We start from the raw sequence: 21,486 nt of genomic DNA on the forward strand, positions 1-21,486 counted from the left end.
GCTTTCATTTCTTTCCATAAACATTGGGGACACCAAAAGGAGAGTCTTAGCCTTCAGTAAATGTTTTCAACCTGGATATGAGGGAGGGGAACACTTTACAGCACCAATGATTATCATTTGTTAATCTTTCTGTGCATACGTGCACAACTAAGCAGAACATGAACATCTGCCAAAAGCATGTTAATGGACTCTGGGTGGGAAGAGAGATCATCACCTGATTCAAAATCATCCTGCTCCACACAGAAATGTATTGTTCCTCTGCCATGACAATCATTCCAAATTGTCATGGGACTGAAATAAGTATTTCATGGCCTTTATAAGGTAGGTTGGCAAAATGCCTCTCATAGCAAACTATGGCCCCCATGGAAAACAACAGATTATTCCACTGAGAACAGTAGGATTCATAACACTCCACATCATTTTTAATTTGGAGCTTGAAATATAATCCCTTTTGAAATCAGAGAGACTACAATTTAGAATATATCTATACTGCAATCAGAGGTATGATTGCAGTGTGGATAGGCATACCTACCCGTTAGTTTAAATCTAGCAAGTGTAGCGAAAATACTGTGAAGATGCAGTGATACAGGCTTCAGTGTGGGCTGTACAAGCAAGTGCTTGTGCGGATAGCCCATGCTGCCACTTTTTCACTTATTTTTTAGCCACACCAGCTAGATTAAACCTAGAGCAGGTATGTCTCCCCTAATTGCAATCTCACCCACCAACTGCAGTGTAGGCAATACCCATAGAGTAATGCCATCAACTTGTTTGGATCACCTAGATCCCATTAGGAGTCTTATGGATTGTGCCGTTACAACACCTCAAGTTATTTGTAATGCAGTTCTTCACTCATGCACATTTTTAAAAGTCTAGGTTCTCCTATAATGTTTCATCTCTGTGCTGACAAAACCATTTAAGAAGGCCATTATTGAAAAGGCATTATAACAACTTTACACAAACATTACTACTCCAATCCTCCGATCTCGTTTCAGACGCACAAGCACTGTCACCAGTAAGTTTACATCAGTGCAATGTATGAATATGATTGCAACACAAGTACTGAAATAAAACAAACTTACCTTGGTGGGAATGCGGGAGGTCAACAAGAAGGCCCGACATGATGTAAGCACCTAAAAAATGGAAAGCAGAAGCCGTGTTTCATATCTACAGGGACAGCACTCAGAAATATTAGTGTCTTTGGTAAGAATCTTTCTTTACGAAGACTTTTACTTCTTTTCATAACTAAGTAATCCAAGGCATCACATGAACAAATGACTTGCACAGTCACACTGAGTCAGTGGTTGACTGTTTAAAAGACAGGCTTATAGTTTCCAACAGATAAAAATGAGCAGAACTGAACAAGATAACTTCACAGACAATAAGGACACTAATTTTGGTCTTCTTTGGTGACCAGGGGCCTGATCTTGCAAACACTTACTACCCAGATGTAGTACTTATCAAAGCTAAATAATCCCACTGAAGCTTATGATAAAGATTGTTTGCAGGGTCAGGCCATATAGACTTGATCCAGCTCTCACTGCAGTCAGTAAGAGTCTTTCAGTTGACTTAGCTGGGAGCTGGACTGGTCTCTAATCTAGTAGACAAGAGCAAGGAGAATTCTGTGATCTGGTTTTCTATAAATCAGCTACTATAGGAATCTTAATACCACCTACACAGAGTATATTTAACTAAATTGCACAGTAACATCTGAATAATTGCATTCTTATGAAATTATTAAAAGAAATGAATTTGAAAAGTGAAAACACCAGGAATGCAAAAATGCCAGTATTCAAGTGGAACACAAAAATAGTCCAATGTACATAAAATATTAGCATTCTGAGAGATTATGGACAAACATTTCCCTTCCGATGAACCCAGTGGATCTCTAAAGTAACAATGCATGTGTCTCCCACTGATGTCAATGGGAAAGAATGTGCAGGTAGGTAAAGCAAAAAATTGGAGATTCAACAGGCAGATCAGAGAGAACACTACCTCAATATGTAGGTAAGTCAAAAGTAGCAGATTTCTGTACTCATTCTCATTTCACAGACAGGGAAACTGACCCACCTAGGGTCCAATGACCTGACCAAAGCCCCACCTCCAGTTAGTGGCAGAGCTAATTATAGAATCCACATTTCTTAGATCCAGTCTTGTACTTTAACCATTAGACTGGCATCTAACTTCAGATAAGTAGCTTTAATAAAAACACATAAAAAAAAAACATGTTCTATGCATATTAGGCTAGCATCAGCATGAAAGATGAACCAAATATCCAGAGCCAAATGCCCCCAACTTTGAGAGTTTGAAATCCAGATCTGAACTCGGATCTCTCTCTAGTGCAGCTAGGGTTGCCAACTAGGGATGTAAATAGTGGGTTTAAAAAAAGTAACTGTTTAACCTATTGAAATTCAATCGGTTAAATGTTTAATGGGAAACTAGGGGTGCAAGGGCGCTGCAGCCCCCCCATGTTTTACGTGGGGCTCTACTGCCCTTCCCCCCCCCACACACACACACACCTTGCCCAGGATCCTGGCTGCCAGCCCTGTGCATCCAGGGGCGGCAGCAGAGCCCTGGATGCAGGAGTAGCAGAGCCCCAGGCGCGGGGCCAACAGATGGAAACCCCTGGGTGCGTGCAGGGCAGCAGCCAGGCCCCCCGCTCCCCCGGCGCATTGGGGGGCAGCGATGTTTAATCATTAACTGGAACCAATAAGCATCAAGCGAAGAGCTCTATTGGCAATTCTGGTACTGAAGAGAACAGGTGGCATTAGGAGACGTTTGACTACCTTCAACAGCTAGATGCAGCAGGGGTTGCTGCAGGACAGGGATGGGCAAACTTTTTGGCACGAGGGCCACATCTGGGTATGGAAATTGTATGGTGGGCCATGAATGCTCATTAAATTGGGGGTTGGGGTGCAGGAAGGGGTGAGGGCTCCGGCTGGGGGTGCGGGCTCTGGGGTAGGGCCAGAAATGAGTTCAGGATGCGGGAGGGGGCTCCGGACTGAGGCAGGGGGTTAGGGTATGGGGGGGCAGGGCTCCGGCTGGGGGTGCAGGCTCTGGGTGGGGCTGGGGATGAGGGGTTGGGGTGCAGGAGGGTGCTCTGGGCTGGGACCAAGCGGTTCAGAGGGTGGGAGGGGGATCAGGGCTGGGGCAGAGGGCTGGGGCACAGGAGGGGCTCAACAGTGCAGGCTCCAGGCGGCGCTTACCTCAAGCAGCGGCATGTCCTTCCTCCTGCTCCTACATGGAGGCACAGCCAGGCAGCTCTGCACACTGCCCTGTCCACAGTTCCTGGGCAATGGAAGCTACGGGGGCAGCACTTGGGGCAAGTGTAGTGTGCAGAGCTCCCTGGCTGCCCCTATGCATAGGAGCCGGTGGGGGGACATGCCACTGCTTCCAGGAGCCGTGTGGAGTGGGGAAAGCTCCTGACCGCAATCCCCACCTGGAGTGCCAGAGCGGGGCAAGCCCTGGACCCCGCTCCTTGGCGAGAGCTTGAAGGCCAGATTAAAATATCTGGAGGGCCAGATGCAGCCCCCGGGCCATAGTTTGCCCACCCCTGCTGTAGGAGCACCCAGTTGGGGATGAAAGGCCAGCTTCACCGCTGCTCACCAGCAACAAGCTCAACGAGAAAAATGTCTCACGAGTGGAGCAGGCACGGGAGCGGGCTCTTGGCCATGGCAAGAGCCTCCTTGCCTCCTTTTTTCTGCCCCTGGCTATCTAGTCTTAGGGTCAGAGTTAGGAAAGTATCTGGAGCGGGGCAGCTCTTGGAGAGCTGCTTCCTTTACTTATATTCTAGCTGCTGGCCTACAAATCATGTAGATCCTGTCAACACATTTCTAAGCACACTGGACATCTTAGTTACATTAAAATTGTGCCCCACAACCTTGTTTTAACAGGTTTGCCTGCATAGATGGACCCAAGCTGTGTTATAACTAGATAGCACGTTTCTTTAATGTGGTTATAACATATCATAACTCTACCTATGCAAGCAAACCCAAACCATGCTATAACAAGGTTGGAGCACAACTGAGTTGTAAGTGGATGCCCCAATTCAGCTATAACTGTAGTGCAGGACAGAATGCTGGCCCACAGAATGTACTCAGTCTTTAAATGTACCAAGGTCTCAGACTGAAGTACCTGTAAAAGTCACACTGCCAGAGTGTCTGCTTGACTTAAGGAGCTCCTATTAAATGCATCACTTCAAAAGGGTACTTACTCCCAGACTGCACAAAAGCCTTTCACTTGAAGGGGAACATAGAAAAGAGAGAGATTTCCATTCGGCCAAAGTTCAGAATTCCACATTTCTTACTGGTGAAACTGTTACAAATGTAATTACAAACTAATAAAAGAATTTGATTGCTTTTAAATTACTGTTGTACAAAAAGTTCAATTCTGTTACTTTAAAATGAATGCTCAAGTTTAACTATAGCAGAGCTGTTGCCGCACCGTAATAACCAACTTGACGAGAACAGTGTTGACATTTATCACAATTTTGGCCTTTTGAATCCATGAGTATGCAACCTGACCTTTCATATAGCTGACCTGAGTTTAGGGCTTTGACATTTTTTTTAAACATTTGAAAATTTTATGTGACATCTAAATTCCTTTTAAGTAACATTGTTAACGCTTAAAAATATACTAACATCTTCCCTAAGACAACTTAAAAGAGTTCAAAAATGTACGAAGACAATCTTGGAAACACCAATTTTTACCCTTCTCTTATTCCTTGAAGTTAAGGCCACAGGGAAGTAAAAATTAGATGAGGTATGGGCTAATCGTTGTTCTGTGGAGAAGGTTCTGTAAAGTTGGTACTGATTTTTAAAAGGACAATATAAAAAGCGTATTTTGTTGTTTGTTTTTCAAAATCACAGTCAAAGGGTGGCTGGTCCTTTAAGGGGAGATGGGCCCAGACTCACCAGTGACTGCTCAGCTAGCTCCCTGCTGAGACTAATAAAGTGATTAGAGAAGCCTGTAAGTGACTCAGTTGGAAGAGGGAGGCTGGCTCCAGTGGCAGGCCCTGGAGCGAGACGGGAAGAGACACAAAAGGGGAGAGAACTCCGGACCCATGTGAAGACCCTTGGTTAGGGGAAAAGACCAGATTCATGTGTACAACAGTTTTACTGTGTTTGAAGGATAAACTGGGTCCTGAAGGAAAGGCTTTGGGCATGGTATTAGTCTTTCCTGAGCTATGGAGACCAGCCATCTGCCCTACACGCATGTACAAAATATGTTTGTACAGTGCCTAGCACAATGGGGCCCCAGCCTCTAGGAATAGGTCTATACTCCAATGTAAGCCCCAGATCTGTAGAACTCAAGTTAGCAGACCCTGGGTTTGTTAACCTAGGGCTTGAGTGTCTAAACTCATTTGTAACCCCAGGTTAGGAATTGTTGAACCCCAGGGTGCTGACCGGGGGCTCCAACATTTACATTATATTATGCTGGCTTGAGTCCAACCACCCATATTCCAGACTTCCTAGCACTCTCGCAAAATGTGACGGCTCTAGCCCTTTGTTTGTGATGCAGTGTGGCAGAACTGAACTGTCTACCAAACTTGCCTGTTCAAAGAACAAAGAAAGTCCATCCGTGGGATTTTGGGATACTTTTGGCAGACTCCCAGAGCACAAGTCCAGTGTGGCTGCGTCTACGCTGCAAAGCAACAGGGCTTAAACTCTGGGTCCCAGCTTGGCTCAAGCTCAGACCCTCTACTCTGGGGGGTTCTGGGACCCTGGGGCCAAGCCCCAGGTGAGCTTGATTTGTGTAGACAGAAAAGGGATTAGGCTTGAGCCTCAGTTTGAACCTTGGGCTTACACTGAAATTTAGACATATCCTCTATGCTACCATAATACAAATAATGGTAATCAATATATATTTCAATTGTGTAATTGAACATTTCTTTAATGTGTATGAAATATTGGTTTTTTGCATGAATTGATGGAATGTAGATGTTAAGGTTACCGAAAGATTTTTATTTTTCTAATCTAAAAGATGTTGGAATTATGAAGACACCTGAAAATAATGTGCACTGTTTTAAATTTAGCATCCTGCTAAAATGCCTGCCTTTCAGAATACTGTAAATCTGTTAAAAATGCCAGTAAAGCTCAGTTTGTGCCTCACATTAATATCAGATAACAAAATGTTCACATATTCCACTAAATTAGCCAAAACATGTATATTTCACTCATTCATAACCAACTCAGTTTGTTCTGTCACAAATTCTACTAATTCATTAATAAAGTAAAATATATTAAATCATCTTTTCAAGAGAAGCACGCACTAGAGAGGGATATAGAGTACTGTGGATGTAATGACTAGTAGGATAAAACACCTAAGAGGACTGTGTGAGAATGTGTGTAATTTACATGATAGAGAGTGAAGGAAGTAGATCATGAGACAGGATGTTATGCAAAGCACATAACTAGACTGTTGCTCTGGGGGTATCCAGCTCACTATATCTATAATCTATACTCTGCCTTTTCCAAAGCCGTATTTGTAGACAAGAAAGGATTACAATTTAAATAGTAAACACCACCATCCCCACACACAAATGATTTCTAAAATGTATTTATCCTTAATTCCATAGCCTTCCCTAACTAATGAATGTCCATATGCACGCATAGTCCAAAATCATTGCGTATCTAGAAAAGATCTGCAACTGCAGTTGCACAATAAGCAGACATTTTAAGATCTATTATAATGTATATTATACATCTGAGATTAAGTCTGGCCCCAAAGCACTAAAATTGGTTTGATGGGTATATTCATGATAGGATCCTTGAGAGAGACCATTTTAACCAATGATTTGCTAAAAATTGTTATTTTATTTGATTGACTGATTTACAGTTATAACAAAAATAGAGTATACAAACAATGAAACAGATTTCTCGGCTATCCCAAAGAAGATTTAGGGCGTTTTCTGGTTTTAGCACTGCCCCAGAGCCCCACAACCCTGCGGGGGCTGAAGCCCTGCCACCCAGGGCCCCAAGCCCTGCCGTCCAGGGCTGAAGCCAAAGCCTGAGCAACTGAGCTTCACAGGACCCTCAGTGGTGTGGGGCCCCGGCAGTTACCCTTGCTTGCTACCCCCTAACACCAGCCCTGGCTTTTACATGCAGGAAAACAGGTGTTGTGGCACAGGTGGGCCATGGAGGTTTTATAGCATGGAGGGGTGCTCAGAAAGGAAAAAGGCTGAGAGCCCCTGGTGTAGACCAGGCCTAAGGGGAACCATTATTCTTCTTAACCTAGGTCCAGTGGTTCCCAGTTTACATAACATAAAATCGCATTCTTCAGCTTCTTTAATCAATTTAGTCTGAATAAGTGTACAGGGAGTCCTTGGACTTATGACACCATTGGTTCCTTACAATTGCATCGTCAATCGGAACGTTGTAACTCAGAGCTGCAATCTACTCCATTGCGGGACTGAGTGTCGTAAACTCGAAACCGATAGCAGTAAGTCGAATCAGGGTGTCAATGGAGAAGCGTCATAAGTGCTGTTCGTTGCAACTCGAACATCGTAAAGTAGAGGACTGCCTATACTGTAGCTCATTTCAGGGTACGTCTACACCAGTGGGACTCAAACTCTTTTACTGATGACCCCTTTCACATCGCAAGCCTCTGAGTGCGACCCCCCCCCCCAATAAATTAAACATACTTTTTAATATATTTAAACACCATTATAAATGCTGGAGGCAAAGAGGGGTTTGGGGTGGAGGTTGACAGCTCACGACCCCCCATGTAATGACCTCACGATCCCCTGAGGGGTCCCGACTCCCAGTTTGAGAACCCCGGTCTACACTATGAAGACTATACTTGCATTGCCAGTTTGCTGTAGCTATGCTGGCATAACGCCATAGAAGAGCGCAACCTGCACCGACAGAAGGGGCTTTTCCATCAGTATAGGAACACCACCCCTATCCCCCCCAGCCACAGTAGCTACATCGATGGAGGAATCCTTCCATCAGCATAGCTGTATCCACCCTGGAAGGTCTGGTTTGTATAGCTATCACATTTAGGGTGTGTGTTTAAGTGTAGACCAGGCCTTATACAAGGCCACCTAATTAGTATAGAAATAAAACTGCTTACAAAAAGCAGTTATTTCTGTACAGATTCATGATTTTGCCTCAGTAACTAACAACAACATTGACGACAGACTCCTCTCCCCCCCACCCCACACCCATGCAACTAGTACATCAACAAAATACTAACATACAGATGCATCTTGTGTTACGTTTTCTTTCTAGGCTTATTACCCATTTTTGCAATCTCGTCAGATATTGAAATTTGCATTTATGGAGCCCTGCTAATGTTATTGTACCAAATTAACATAACACACTGCATCTATCAGCCTTGGGCAGGTCATTAGTGTAGCACAGTTTTACACTAATTTTGCATTTTTATCTAATAATCCACATCAACTCAGGCCACCAAATTTATTGTATACTTAAATGGTTTGTAATTCACAAGCAAATTAAATACATAATTCTTTTAACAATCTTTTCCCTCTGGAGAAAACCTGAGAGTGAAACTTTACAAAACAATAACTGTGTATTACTTAAGGACAAAAACAAAACAAGTAAAAAACCTATGAAGATTAAAATAGGAACACAAAAAGGTTATACTATATGTTGATTCCAGCTGATATGCACCCTTTGAACCTTCTCTATTTTGAAATATGGATGCAATAAACTATAAAATATATAGTGGTCAAATTTTGTGGTTTACCATCTCAGATTCTCTACCTCTTACCCTTTCATATGAACTCTACCCTCTCACCCTGCTCCTGCCATTACTTCAGCATTAACTAGTTTCAATCACTTGCACTACATTTTACTTGAAGGAAGAAAGGGGACATATTTGTGATGTGCTTCCTTATTTAGACTCTTTGTAGGAAAACGCCATGCAAATTTGCTTCAGGCCCTCCAATATTTGTACTTTTTAAAAAAGCACAGCTACTCTATTGTTTCACCTTGAACTCATCCTCAGTAGTTTCCCTGCAAAATCTAAACCAAACAGTAATGTAAATAGTCTTTGTTCTGCTAATAAGTACTGTACTTTAGATGTAATGATTCATATCTAGACTTACTAAGCCACCTACTCTCCACCCAGGATTTTTGATCATTGTACAAATGATTGTATTCCTAATTTTGTAAATACCTAAATACCAAAGTGACTGGGGCTAGATTAGGTTTAGAGAGTGTAAGTGATTGCAACTCCACTGACTTCAAATGAGTTGCTCCCAGTTGAGCCAAGGCTGAATTTGGTACATCATTTAGTACAGTGTAGTGTTAAAGCATCACAAGTGATGAAGCTTTCACAGCTTCCTTTGGGAGAATATTCAACAGAACACCACTTCTTCCCATCAGAAAGTTTCCCCTCATTTACCCTTTACTTTTGGAGTAGGGGGATACGTTTATAGTCATCTACTTCTCCTTTGATTGGGTTAAATAATTCCTTTCCCTCCTTAGCATTTGCACTCTTCAAATATTAGAATGATGTTTCTTCCTCCCCTCCCATGCTACTTACTTGGCACTTAGCCAAACTACAGATAAAGGCCTTCTCTAGACTGAGAGTTTGCCAGATTACTGTCATTTCTGGTCAATTACCAACATAGCTACACCAGTGCAAGCCCCTGGCATGAGTAGGCAAAACAACTTTTTGCACAAATACAAATAACTCCTGTGCGAAACTGTGGTAAGCGCCCCAGACCTGGTCTGTCCACATCAGAGATTGCAGTGGTTACACTGATGGCTGCCGTCAGTGCAAAAGCCCATTACAGACAAAGCCTAACTCCTCTTTTTTCCCTTTGGAAATTCCATGTTGCATTCTCCTTTGCCCCAATAATTTCCATAGCTCTTTTCTGAAACCCCTTAAACTCGAGCATAATATTCCTGGCATGGATTGTTGGAGAGTTGTATAGAGAGAGACTAACGTATCTTTGCACTTTTGCATGCCACCTCTGGATGCCATTCAAACTTGCATCACCCTTTATTATTGCCATATCTCATTACGATTTGACATCTAATTTACTGTCTGCTCTCACTGCTTGATCACTTTCTGTATTGCTGCATTTTCTTAATGGGAGGGAGAAGTGAGAGGGGAAATGGATTTTTGCATATTTTCTGTGCAGAAGTGAGGTCAAATATCAGTATCTGTGGTAGATCACATTTAAACAAAGAAAAGACAAACATCGTAAGAACTCTTTTAATAGATGTGACAAACACCACCACAAGGTGGCACCCTGATGGACCTTAAGGGCCTGATTACACATGCACAGCACAGAAGCTGGGCTGATGTACTGCTGAATTGGGCCACCCCTGAGAATGCTCATTCACAATTTAAAGGTGACCTGCAAAGCATTTTTAAAAACAAAAATTCAGTCTGAAGGGTGAACATTTGACAAAGTTATCAACAATTGAAAAATGGCCCTCTAGAATGGAAATGCTTATTAAACTACTGCACAGTCGTTCCTTCGTGCTCCAGCTGTAAGAACACCTTGCACTTTATAGACATTAATGAACGAATCCTCACAATATCCCTGTGAGGTAGCTAGAAAGAACGGTCACCGTTTTAGAACTGGGTATGTGTTTATTTCTGTTTGTGAGCAGCCTAAAAACATATTCAACCACAAAACTAAAAGCGTCTGCCAAAGAATGGGAGGGGATTCTCATCGTCTTCTCTCTCTCTATATATATATATACATACACACACACACACACTTTACAAATTCTTGTCATTTGTACTATTGCCCCAGTTCCAGAAATAAATGGCGCTACACAGGGTTTCCCATGTATTAGCCTTTTTTATATTCCATTCCCTGAAGCTTAATTACATAACAAGGCTGTAGGTGTGGAACTGACTTGCAATTCTAAAAACCCCAGCCTCTTGCACCTTACAGTTTTTTATGCTTCAACTTTATTTTTCATGATCATATGCATATATGCTCTTCTATAGAAAAAAGCAACATCACCCCCAGCTTCATTTGTTATGGTGGTAACATTTTCTTATGCAGAGGTGGCACACTCTCCCACTTTTGATTTAAGCCACTGCAGGTATTAATGTTGGAACGACATTCAGTCATGGTCACAACGTCCTTCTTAGTACACTGAGCCTCTCTCCAGGTTTATGGGCAATTGACAGCCTCTCCAGCTGATCAGACTAGAAGCAGCCTGCTGTGCTATAGAATGTTGCTGTTTCTACACGGAGATAGCTGGAAATAGATTTTGCTTTTTGCAGTGTTCTTCCCCCCCCCCCCCCCCATTCTACTTTCATCATTGTAAGAAATGTTAGATTTAATACTTTGTACATGACACTTTCTCTCCTTAATGAGAAAGGGTTTATACACACACACACACACACACACACACGTATGGTATAGTACGCACACAGCTGTTATGCAAAGTTGTTGAAAACAGAAAACAAAACATAACAAAACCCTTCACCCTGCAGAGGAGTTAATGGAAATTGTATTTGTTCCATAATGAAAAGAGAGTTTCAGAAAGTAACTCTTTTACACCCATTCCTGTTGCTTTTTCTAATCAATAATTAAATGTCTAGGAGTTTAGTGTTTTTGAAAGATAACAGATTATTAATCCTAAAGAATTAAATACTTCATTTAATTTCCTCCATAGCATAGGCCATTTGAAATGCAAAGAAGAGTTTATCGGTGAAAAACTATGGAAATCCCCAGACCTTCAGGACTCTCTCCTAAAGCAGCCATCATCATCTATAGCCAATGTTACAGGTGTAAGTCAACGTCTTCTAGCTCCCTTGATTCTCTCTCCCCAGCCCAGAGAAAACCATTCAGGTCCCACTACACCCAACCTTCTCCCTTCCTCACATGGGGAACAACAGGAAGGAGCCTTCCCATCCTTCTAACATTATAACTACTTAACTAACTTGGAAACCCTCACACCTGTGTAGTGCCATTTATTTCTGGAACTGGGGCAGTAGTACAAAAGACAAGAATTTGTAAAATGTGTGTGTGTATTTGTATATAATGTAAACACATAGAAAGAGAGAAAATGATGAGAATGCCAAAGAGTGGGAGGGATAAACATTTTCAGTTTTGTGGTTGAATATGTCTGGATAGTTTTCCTTTCATGCATTGTATTGCCATTGATTACTGGTCCCCCTGCACCCTGTGGGTACATCCCCTCAGTTGCCCAGCTGCACTCTCCTGGCCAAATGTTTTTTCCTCCCTCCTGCTTTTGCTCTTCTGCTGACTCCTTTCTCATTTCCACACATGTAACAAAACAACACTGAAACTAACATGGCCCATGTCAATCACCTGCCTCAACCTTTTTTGGGTAACGTTATACTCCTTCCCCCTCCAATCTCATCTTTTTTTTGTCTGTTTAGATTGTGAGCTCTCCCAGGGAGGAAGTTTGTCGTCTATTTGAAGTGTCTAGCACTAGAGCTGGTTGAAATTTTTATTCAAAACTTCTTTTAAATAGCTTTTTTTAAAGTCAAAACGAACATTTCCAAGGCTGCTTCAAATACATTTTTCAGACTTTTCTTCAAAAACAAAAAAATATTTTTTTCAGTTTTTTCAATGTGTAGTTTTTTTTAAAAAAAAGTTACTGAAATGTTCTGCAGCGGGGAAAACCCCCAACCATTCCCTGACCTGCTCTATATAGCACAATTTGAACTCTACTTAAATACAATTATTATTACAGTAGTAATAAATAATAATGTTGCCTCCCGCACTGCCCGCCAGCGTAACTCAACCTTAACATAGGTAGACCAGTCTCTATGTCCGTTCAGCCAGCTGCATCTATACCAAACTCTATTTAAATATCTCCCATCATTGATGTCACCGGTTCCACCCTACTAGGGCTAAGTAATTGAGGGAGAGCCAGTGCAGGTGGTTTGCTGTTTTAGCAACAGTGTCATCTGCTTAAAGTGTGTGACCGGTAAAAACATGGCAGCTGCTGGTCAAGTACTTGCATTAGCATTCCCTACTGTTGCGAGCACTGTACTGAGCTAGTGCTACGTAACTGTGAAAGATTTTTAGAGAAAGTTTTATGCAAATAAGGCTTCCTTGGCCTCTGTGCTTCTTCTCAGCCTATATGTAACATGCCTCAGATGGCATGTGACCGTGATTCATCGCTGAATTTGGTCCACTGGTTGGATCATTAGCTTCCCAAGCCTGGGCCGCGTACTGACAGGGAGTGTGACGTGAATGCTAATCCATGCCCACCACCTCCTTGCTGAGACTGCCTGAGAGAGTCCCAGCTAGTGCCCATTGTGATGGATCTTTTCCCACTATGAACTGGAATAGGACTACCAATTTATTTCTCCTAGCTAGTGAACAGCTATCATATGGTAACTACTACAGCTGGATAACAAATTTCCATCACAATATTTCTTCAACAGAGAACAGATTTTTTATATAAAGGAATTTTCCATGAAAAAAATTCTGCTTTCATCAAAGGAGTTAAGGTTTTCAGACAAACTAAACTTTTTTCATCCTTTAAAATTTATTTATTTTGGCAAAACCCTGAAAAATATCAAAGAAAATATTTTAGAAAAAAAAGGGGGAAATGTTCATTTTCATGAAAAAAATTACAGGCTAAAAATATAATTTCCCCACAAGCTCTAATGGCAATTTTCATTCACTATTGACCTGGGTTGAATGAACTGGCAACACATGTTTAATGATTTTTAAACTTGTCACCAGCTCTCTATTCCCTTCCTGAACAGCCAGAGTTAGGTTGATTTTTGTAATCAGAAATGTAAATGAATATTTACAATATGAAGAACTCTCTCTACCTGTTTGTGGGCTATTAAACTGAGGTAAGATTGGATTTATTAATTCTTTCAGTATTACCACTACACTGAGAAACAAGTCTCCCCTCATTTGAACGGGTACACTGCTCTCCTCTATGAGAAGGGGAGGAGCACACAGCAGAATGCACCTGCATAAGTAGGACAAAAATGGGACCACCCCCATCCAGGACCTTTAAGATGTTACTTCCCCACTCTCCTCAGTCCAAGTTATCTATCCTCTCTCTCCTTGGTAGAGGAAGGGAGCAGTAAGTTTTCCTAGTGGCTCTCCTGGGTTCATAATCTGAGCCTTTGTTGAATTCCCTCCCCCTCTCCAATACAGTTTCACATCTCATCTGGAAAACTATGCTTTTAGCACAGTCCCTCCTGGTGCTGTGTTGCGGCACTGGACCAACTCTGACTGTAAGAGGTGAGTAGCAGCTACTGAGTCAAACACAACCATCTTATCCAGCCCTTGCGCTATCCATTGGAGGTCTCCCATTCAAGTACTGACACAACCCCCTTTGCTTAGGTTATGAGCTTTAATGGGAGCACAGGGTGGGTATGACTGGATGACACCCGTTTGGATACGTTCTTCAATTTATAGGAATAAGATGGCTGGAATATCATATATTCCCCCTCTGCAGAACACAAACTTTTTTTTGAGGGCTCAAACATCACCTCTTCCACAGAGTGGAAGAAAAAGAACAAACTACTCTCTGGTAATTATGTATCCTGAAATTTCTTACTTGATTAACAGAGAGAATTGAAGGTGGCTTAGGTAGCCCTCCAATGGCTCAACCAGTGCTGACCACCCCCCTCCCCCCCCTGCAGTTTAGTAATAAGTAGCAGCACCTCCCATGGAAAACATACAATAGGTTTTTTGTCAGGCATTTTATTCCTATATACCATGGAGGTCAAAACAATGAGGCTTCAACAATGGACCTATTCCCCCATGTAGGGTAAACACTATTCAACATGTAGACGCCTTCTCTTATCTGACTGACACAGAATATTATCAGATAATCTCAGTATACACACTACATCTACCTGGTCAAGCTTTTTATACTGTTGGAGAAATTTTTGAAGAGAACTTTGAAGGTTAGGCCAATTTCAAATATTCAGACAGTACCTACCACTGATGGTTGAATTACTTATGTCCCCTTGTTTCTTACATCTAGCTAAAAGGAATTCCAGTGTTCAGAAACCCCTACATTTGAGAAAAATCACTTGAGTGTTTAATGCCCAGGCCAAGCCAAAACAAAGACAAACAAACCCTTTCAACTCCTGCCCCATCTCTCACACATTTTCTTGTCTGCCTGTGTAGCTTGAGCTGCCTATAGGGGAAAATGTCAATTTACTTACAGAATAATTATAATATTGTAATTATTTTTCTTGAGTAGTGACGTATTATTTGTCTAGCATTGTTCCATCCAAAAATGAGACTAGCCACACCAAAACTGAACAATATTCCATCTAGTCTGGTCATCTATGACAGCAGTCGATACTGGAGACTTCTAAGGAAGGCATAACATTGCAGTAATGCTCCTGTTAGTCATGCAATAACTTCCAGACCCCAGCTTATATGATCAGTTGAAATAAGAGGATTGATATGTCTTGTAATTGCAACTTCAAATATGACATTTATATAAACTGTAAATTTATATAAATTACTAAACTGTTTTGCCTGAACTTCAGCCTATAGCAGTGAGTTCCAAATTTATATAGTCTATCTTTTTTCCCTGAAATATTGCATTGTGAAAAACCTAAAGGTTGCACAGTAAAACACGCCAAAGTCAAGAAATGAAAGGCTGTACATGCCACCTTGTGCCTTATATTAGTCTTTAGTTACAAAGCCATCTACTTTTTTTATTCATAACATTTTTGATCCAAGCTGTGCCTATTCAATGTGCACCATACAAAACCCACACCTAGCAAAATGCACAGTCAGTATGACTAAGCCCCCGTGGAAGTTAAAAACATCCATTTCCAACAACCCAAATTCAGGTCAAACGTTCAAGAAAATGGCAGACACTGCTTCATTATAAAAGGGAAATCACAATCCCTTAAATCTAAGAGCAACAGAGAATTCTGCTCTGTAACTAAGTCTGATGCAGCGTCTAAAAGCATGTGTACTTTATTTGATGCTTGGGAGCTGGCTATTTTCTCAGTGTGATCATCATTTGGAAGGCTCAAATGTTTTATTAACCGCTCTTGCCTTTGACAAACTAGTTTGAATTGAGTTTTCTTTCAGCATAACCTTCAGATGATCATTGCGTGAACTCTGCACAGCCCATGACGACAAAGTGGTTTCCCAGGCCAGTTCTGGGGATGACGTCTGGTTTCACAAGCATTAAGCCAGATGTCCTTAAAGCTTCCTAACTGTAGCCCATTTAAAAATTGGACAGTGCCATCAATTTGTTTCATGTTAATTTCTCGTTACATTGAACTTGAATAAGAAGCCCTCTGATTCAGCTTCCCTGATATACTTATATACACTACAAAAGGATAAAGCTAGCTGGGTCTTCCTGGAACTTTACTGTTTACTATCATTTCATATTTTATTTTTAAAAAGGAATTTCATGGAGGATAGGTCCATCAATGGCTTTTAGCCAGGATGGGCAGGATGGCGTCCCTAGCCTCTGTTTGCCAGAAGCTGGGAATGGCCAACAGGTGGTGTGTCACTTGATGATTACCTATTCTGTTCATTCCCTCTGAAGCACCTGTCGGAAGACAGGATACTGGGCTAGGTGGACCTTTAGTCTGACCCAATATGGCCGTTCTTATGTTAATTTCTAGAGGAGGAAAAGCCAAGACCTCGAGGGGGGTTAGCTTCATGACCTACGTTTGGTCTGTAAAAGAAGTACTCACCTTGTTTGCTTAGGATATTAGTGCATTTGCAATGTTTGGTGCATCTCCTTGTTGGCCAAGTGGTAGTTCAGATTGTTTGTGGATGAGGCTATTGATGTTAGGTCAGCTAGGAACTGTGATCCGGTCCAGGCATTTGTAAGGATATGTCTATGCTGAAATTAGATGAGAATGCTGCATGTGTAGCCATACCTGAGCTAGCTTTGATCAAACTAGATTGCTAAAAATAGCAGCGTGGCCATGATGGTACAGGCAGCAGCATGGGCTAGCCAGCCGAATGCATGCCCAAAGTCCCAGGCAGGATTGTACTTGGACAGCTTGCCCATGCCACCAACCGTGCCACTGTGGCCACACTGTTATTTTTAGCTAGACTACTCAATCAGAGCTAGCATACACATGCCTACACGTGCTGTCCCAACTGCAGTGTCCACATAGCCTAAGGCAGTGTCTTCACTTGGCTTTTTTCTGAAAAATGCCCCACTGTTACTAGTGCAGCTCCACCAATGGTAGAAGAGGAGCAAGAGCCAATACAGACAAAAGCTCCAGGAAGCCCCTAAATCTGCTCCTCACAGTATACGCAATTTGACGGTTAAAAACACTGGCACCCCCATCCATTAGAGCTGCACCACTATTGGGAACATTTTCAGAAAAAAAGCTTGTTGTAGACAAGGCTGAAAGTCTTATATATTCAAGGACTGCCCTATGATGCAGGGTATCCACACAAAGATTTTCTTCACATTTGCTCAAAGGACAGTAAGTTACTATTTAAACAAAATCAAAAAACCCCTAACCATCAGCCCCTTCTAGAAGGGCTCTTAAACATAGCTGTAGCCAAACAGGTTATCATCACGATAGTTTGGGCATTAAACAAGAATGGGGCTAAACAATGTTAGAATTATCATATTGCAGTCTAGACAAGAACTGCTGTACTTTTAAAAAAATTACAGTTTCTTTGGTTTTTAATGCTGTTTTAAGATGATCTGGCCCCATTCATTCCTGATAATCATTTACTATTCTATTTATAGCACTTTCCATCCAAATTGCTTTAAAATCTTTTAGCTAGAACTCTACCTAGCTGCAGCTGTGGCCTTGTCATCCGTCCCCCACCCCACCCCAACACAAACACATACACACTTGTTTAATTAAAGGTGTGATTTTAAAGCGATTTAGCTAAAAAAAAGTGTACAATCCCACACTTACTATATTTTAAATATAGTTTATATTAACTTACTCTGTTAAATTTACAGTGAAAAGTTAAATGGATAAACAGTTGTGGATGATCTACATGTATTCAAACATGGATTTGCACTGGTTCAGCTATATCGGTTTTTAATATGACTATTTCCCCTAGTCTAAATCTTCCTATAGTGACTTGTCATTGCTAGAACTCATCAAGTACTACTGGTATACAATCAATAAATTTATAATCAATGCATAATGGTGGTATGATTTACCAAATTATTGTATCCAGTATTTGATCTTTTTTTAATAATGCTCAAGGACAAGCGATAGATCAAAATTCATTGTTCATTCAACGTCTGAACTGCCAATAATTAACATTTAAAAAATCATGACTCGTTTGTGAGTAATTCGTGACAAGAAAGCAGGCTACATTTATCATCTGTAATGAATAATTGACCAGTTCTAGAGCAGCGGCTCTCAACCTTTCTAGACTACTGTACCCCTTTCAGGTGTCTGATTTGTCTTGCATACTCCCAAGTCTCACCTCACTTAAAAACTACCTGCTTACAAAATCTGTCATAAAAATATAAAAGTGGCACAGCGCACTATTACTGAAAAACTACTTACTTTCTCATTGTTATGATGTAATTATAAAATAAATCAACTGGAATATAAATATTGTACTTACATTTCAGTCTATAGTATATAGAGCAGTATAAACAAGTCATTGTATGAAATTTTAGTTTGTACTGACTTCACTAGTGCTCTTTATGTAGCTGGTTGTAAAACTAGGCAAATATCTATATCAGGGGTTCTCAAACTGGGGGTCGTAACCCCTTAGGGGGTCATGAGCTGTCAGCCTCCACCCCAAATCTCACTTTTCCTCCAGCATTTATAATGGTGTTAAATATATTAAAAAGTGTTTTTAATTTATAAGGGGGGGTCGCACTCAGAGGCTTGCTGTGTGAAAGGGGTCACCAGTACAAAAGTTTGAGAACCACTTATCTATACGAGTTGACATACCCTCTGGAAGACCCCTGCATATCCCCAGCGGCACACGTACCCCTGGTTGAGAACCACTGCTCTAGAGAACCATTCTGCTCTAGAGTCCCTTTCTTCAGCCTGGAAGCAGATTATTTTTTCTTCTTCTTAAATCAGAGTCCCTCCTACAGAAGAAGGAGTCCATATCAAAGTGTTGGGGTGAAATCCTGATCCCATTAAAGTCAACTACAAAGTACCCATTAACATCAATGATACCAGCACAGGTAGGGTTGCCAACTTTCTAATTGCACAAAACCCAAACACCCCTGGCTGGCCCCGCCCCTTCCCTGAGACCCCAGGCCCACTCACTCCAGGCCCCCCCCCCATCGCTCACTATCCTCCACCCTCACTCACTTTCACTGGGCTAGGGCAGGGGTACAGGAGGGGGTGAGGGCTCCAGCTGGGGGTGCGGGCTCTGGGGTGGGGCCAGAAATGAGGAGTTCAATGTGCGGAAGGGGGCTCTGGGATGGGGCACAGATGTAGGAGGGGGTGCAGGCTCTGGGGTTGGGATGAGGGGTTTTGGATGCAGGATGAGGCTGCAGGCTGGGGCCAGGGGGTTAGAGTGTGGGAGGGGGTAAAGGCTCCGGCTGGGGGTGTGGATGAGGGGGTCAGGGCTCTGGCTGGGGGTGTGGAGTTTGGGGTGCAGGAAGGGGCTCTGGGCTGCGGCCAAAGGGTTTGGAGTGCAGGAGCGGGCTCAGGGATGGAGTAGGGGGATGGGGCAGAGAAGGGGGCTGGGGCGCAGGAGGAGGTGTGGGCTCTAAGGTGAGGCCGGGGATGAGGGGTTTGGGGTATTGGAGGGGGCTCAGGGCTAAGGCTGGGGGTGCAGGAGGGGGTTCGGGTGCAGGCTCTGGGAGGGAGTTTGGGTGCGTGAGGGGGCTCAGGGCTGAGGCATGGGGTTGGGGTGCAGGAGGGGATGTGGGCTCCAGCCGGGCAGCGCTTACCTCAGGCGGTCCCAGGCAGTGGCACAGCGGGACTAAGGCAGGGATCTCAAACTCAAATAACCATGAGGGCCACATGAGGACTAGTACATTGGCCCGAGGGCCGCATCACTGACACCTTTTCATAAAAAGATACAAAAGCCCCGGCCCTGCCCCCACTCCATCCCTTCCATGAGGCCCCGCCCCACCTCTCCCCACCCCTTCCCCACCCCCGTTGCAACCCCTTCCCCAAAGACCCCACCCCCTCCCTGCCCCTCTTCCAATCCCTTCCCCAAATCCCCACCTCTTCTCTGCCAGCTCCCCACTCCTTCCTCTCCCTCCTGGAAAGCGCTAGGCGCCTGGAGGTAGGCAGAAGAGCAGGAACGCGGCGCTCTGGGGGGGAGGGAGGGAGGGTACGGAGCTTGGTGGGCCGCAGCAAGTAAGTCCACGGGCCGCATGTTTGGGACCCCTGGGCTAAGGCATGTTCATCCCCTAGGCGGAGGCGTGGCCTGGTGGCTCTGCACAGTCTGCAGGTGCCTCCCCTGCAGCTCCCATTGGCTGCAGAGCTGGTGGTTGGGGCGGAACCAGCACACAGAGCCTCCCTGGCCCCTGCACCTAGGGGCCACAGGGACATGTCACCACTTCTGGAAGCTGCGCGGAGCCAGGGAGCCTGCCTTAGCCCCACTGCACAGCCAACTGGACTTTTAACAGTGACCGGAGTCCCCAGGGTCCCTTTTTGACCGGGCGTTCTGGTCGAAAACCAGATGTCTGACAACCCTAAGCACAGGTCAGAAGAAGAGCTCTGTGTAAGCTCGAAAGCTTGTCTCTGTCACTGATAGAAATTGGTCCAATAAAAGTTATTACCTCAACATCTTGTCTCTCTAATTTTTAGACTGTATGCTTTTGGGAGCAGACACTGCATATTCCTTTATTTCTGTGCAGCACTTCGCACTATTTGGGCACTACTGTAAAATGAATAATGAAGCAATTTGCTTTAGATAAGCATGGGGCAGTACGTGAGCTATCACATGTTGCAATGTCTTGTTAGGACAGTAGCAGTGTTGCCAACTCTCATGATTATGTCATGAGTCTCATGATAATTATTGTTTTCCTTAAAGCCCCAGCTCCTGGAGTAAAGTGGATATGTGATGATTTCAGCCTTCATTCTTAAAGAAAAAGAAAGTTTCTAGTCCTCGTGGCTGATGAGAAAGCTTCAAAATGTGACCCCCCAGTGCACCCTAAAGGCTCAAAGAGCAGAAATAAAATAATAAAATAAAAAAATAAAAGAAATAAAAAGAACACCCAATCTATTCTTTTTACATAATCTCAAGATTTTTGGTGTCCCTGACTCATGATTTTTGAACATTTGGGTTTGGCAATAATGGGCCTGGTCAAAGGAGATTGAAGCAGTAGAAAGAGTTCTCATGACACCATCCAAGGAGGATGGGGGGGACCTGCCAAAGCCAGCAACAGGAGGGAGCATTCCCTTCTTTCTGCTTTTAGCAGAAGGGGAACTGTGCTCCCCACCTCCCTCCTTTACTTAAACCCTTTCGTAAAGGGCTGGTCAAAAGCCCACAGAACACTACCATTCAATTAAATCTCTATCATCTTGAATAGGTTCTCTGATCAGGTTCTAAAATATTTAATTCCCACTTTCCTGTATGCACATTAAGTGTAGGAAGGTGAAAGGAGGGTGAGAGTGTAAAACTTCCAGCCAGTGAAGTCA

General features: G+C 43.0%; 1 protein-coding gene across 5 annotated transcripts in view; it reads right to left on the minus strand.

Moving 5' to 3' along the window:
- The window catches only part of CARMIL1 (capping protein regulator and myosin 1 linker 1), a 244,285-nt gene that overhangs the window by 145,826 nt on the left and 76,973 nt on the right, over positions 1-21,486 (minus strand). For all 5 annotated transcript variants that reach the window (XR_012638120.1, XM_074944764.1, XM_074944763.1 and 2 more), the window contains exon 3: positions 1,080-1,130. Coding sequence is in view for 4 of the 5 variants with exons in the window: in XM_074944764.1 (XP_074800865.1) it covers positions 1,080-1,130 (51 nt within the window). In the remaining variant the exon portion in view is untranslated. The remainder of the gene's footprint in view (positions 1-1,079; positions 1,131-21,486) is intronic.

Source organism: Natator depressus, chromosome 2 (genome assembly GCF_965152275.1).
Source record: "Natator depressus isolate rNatDep1 chromosome 2, rNatDep2.hap1, whole genome shotgun sequence".
Lineage (NCBI taxonomy): Eukaryota > Metazoa > Chordata > Testudines > Cheloniidae > Natator > Natator depressus.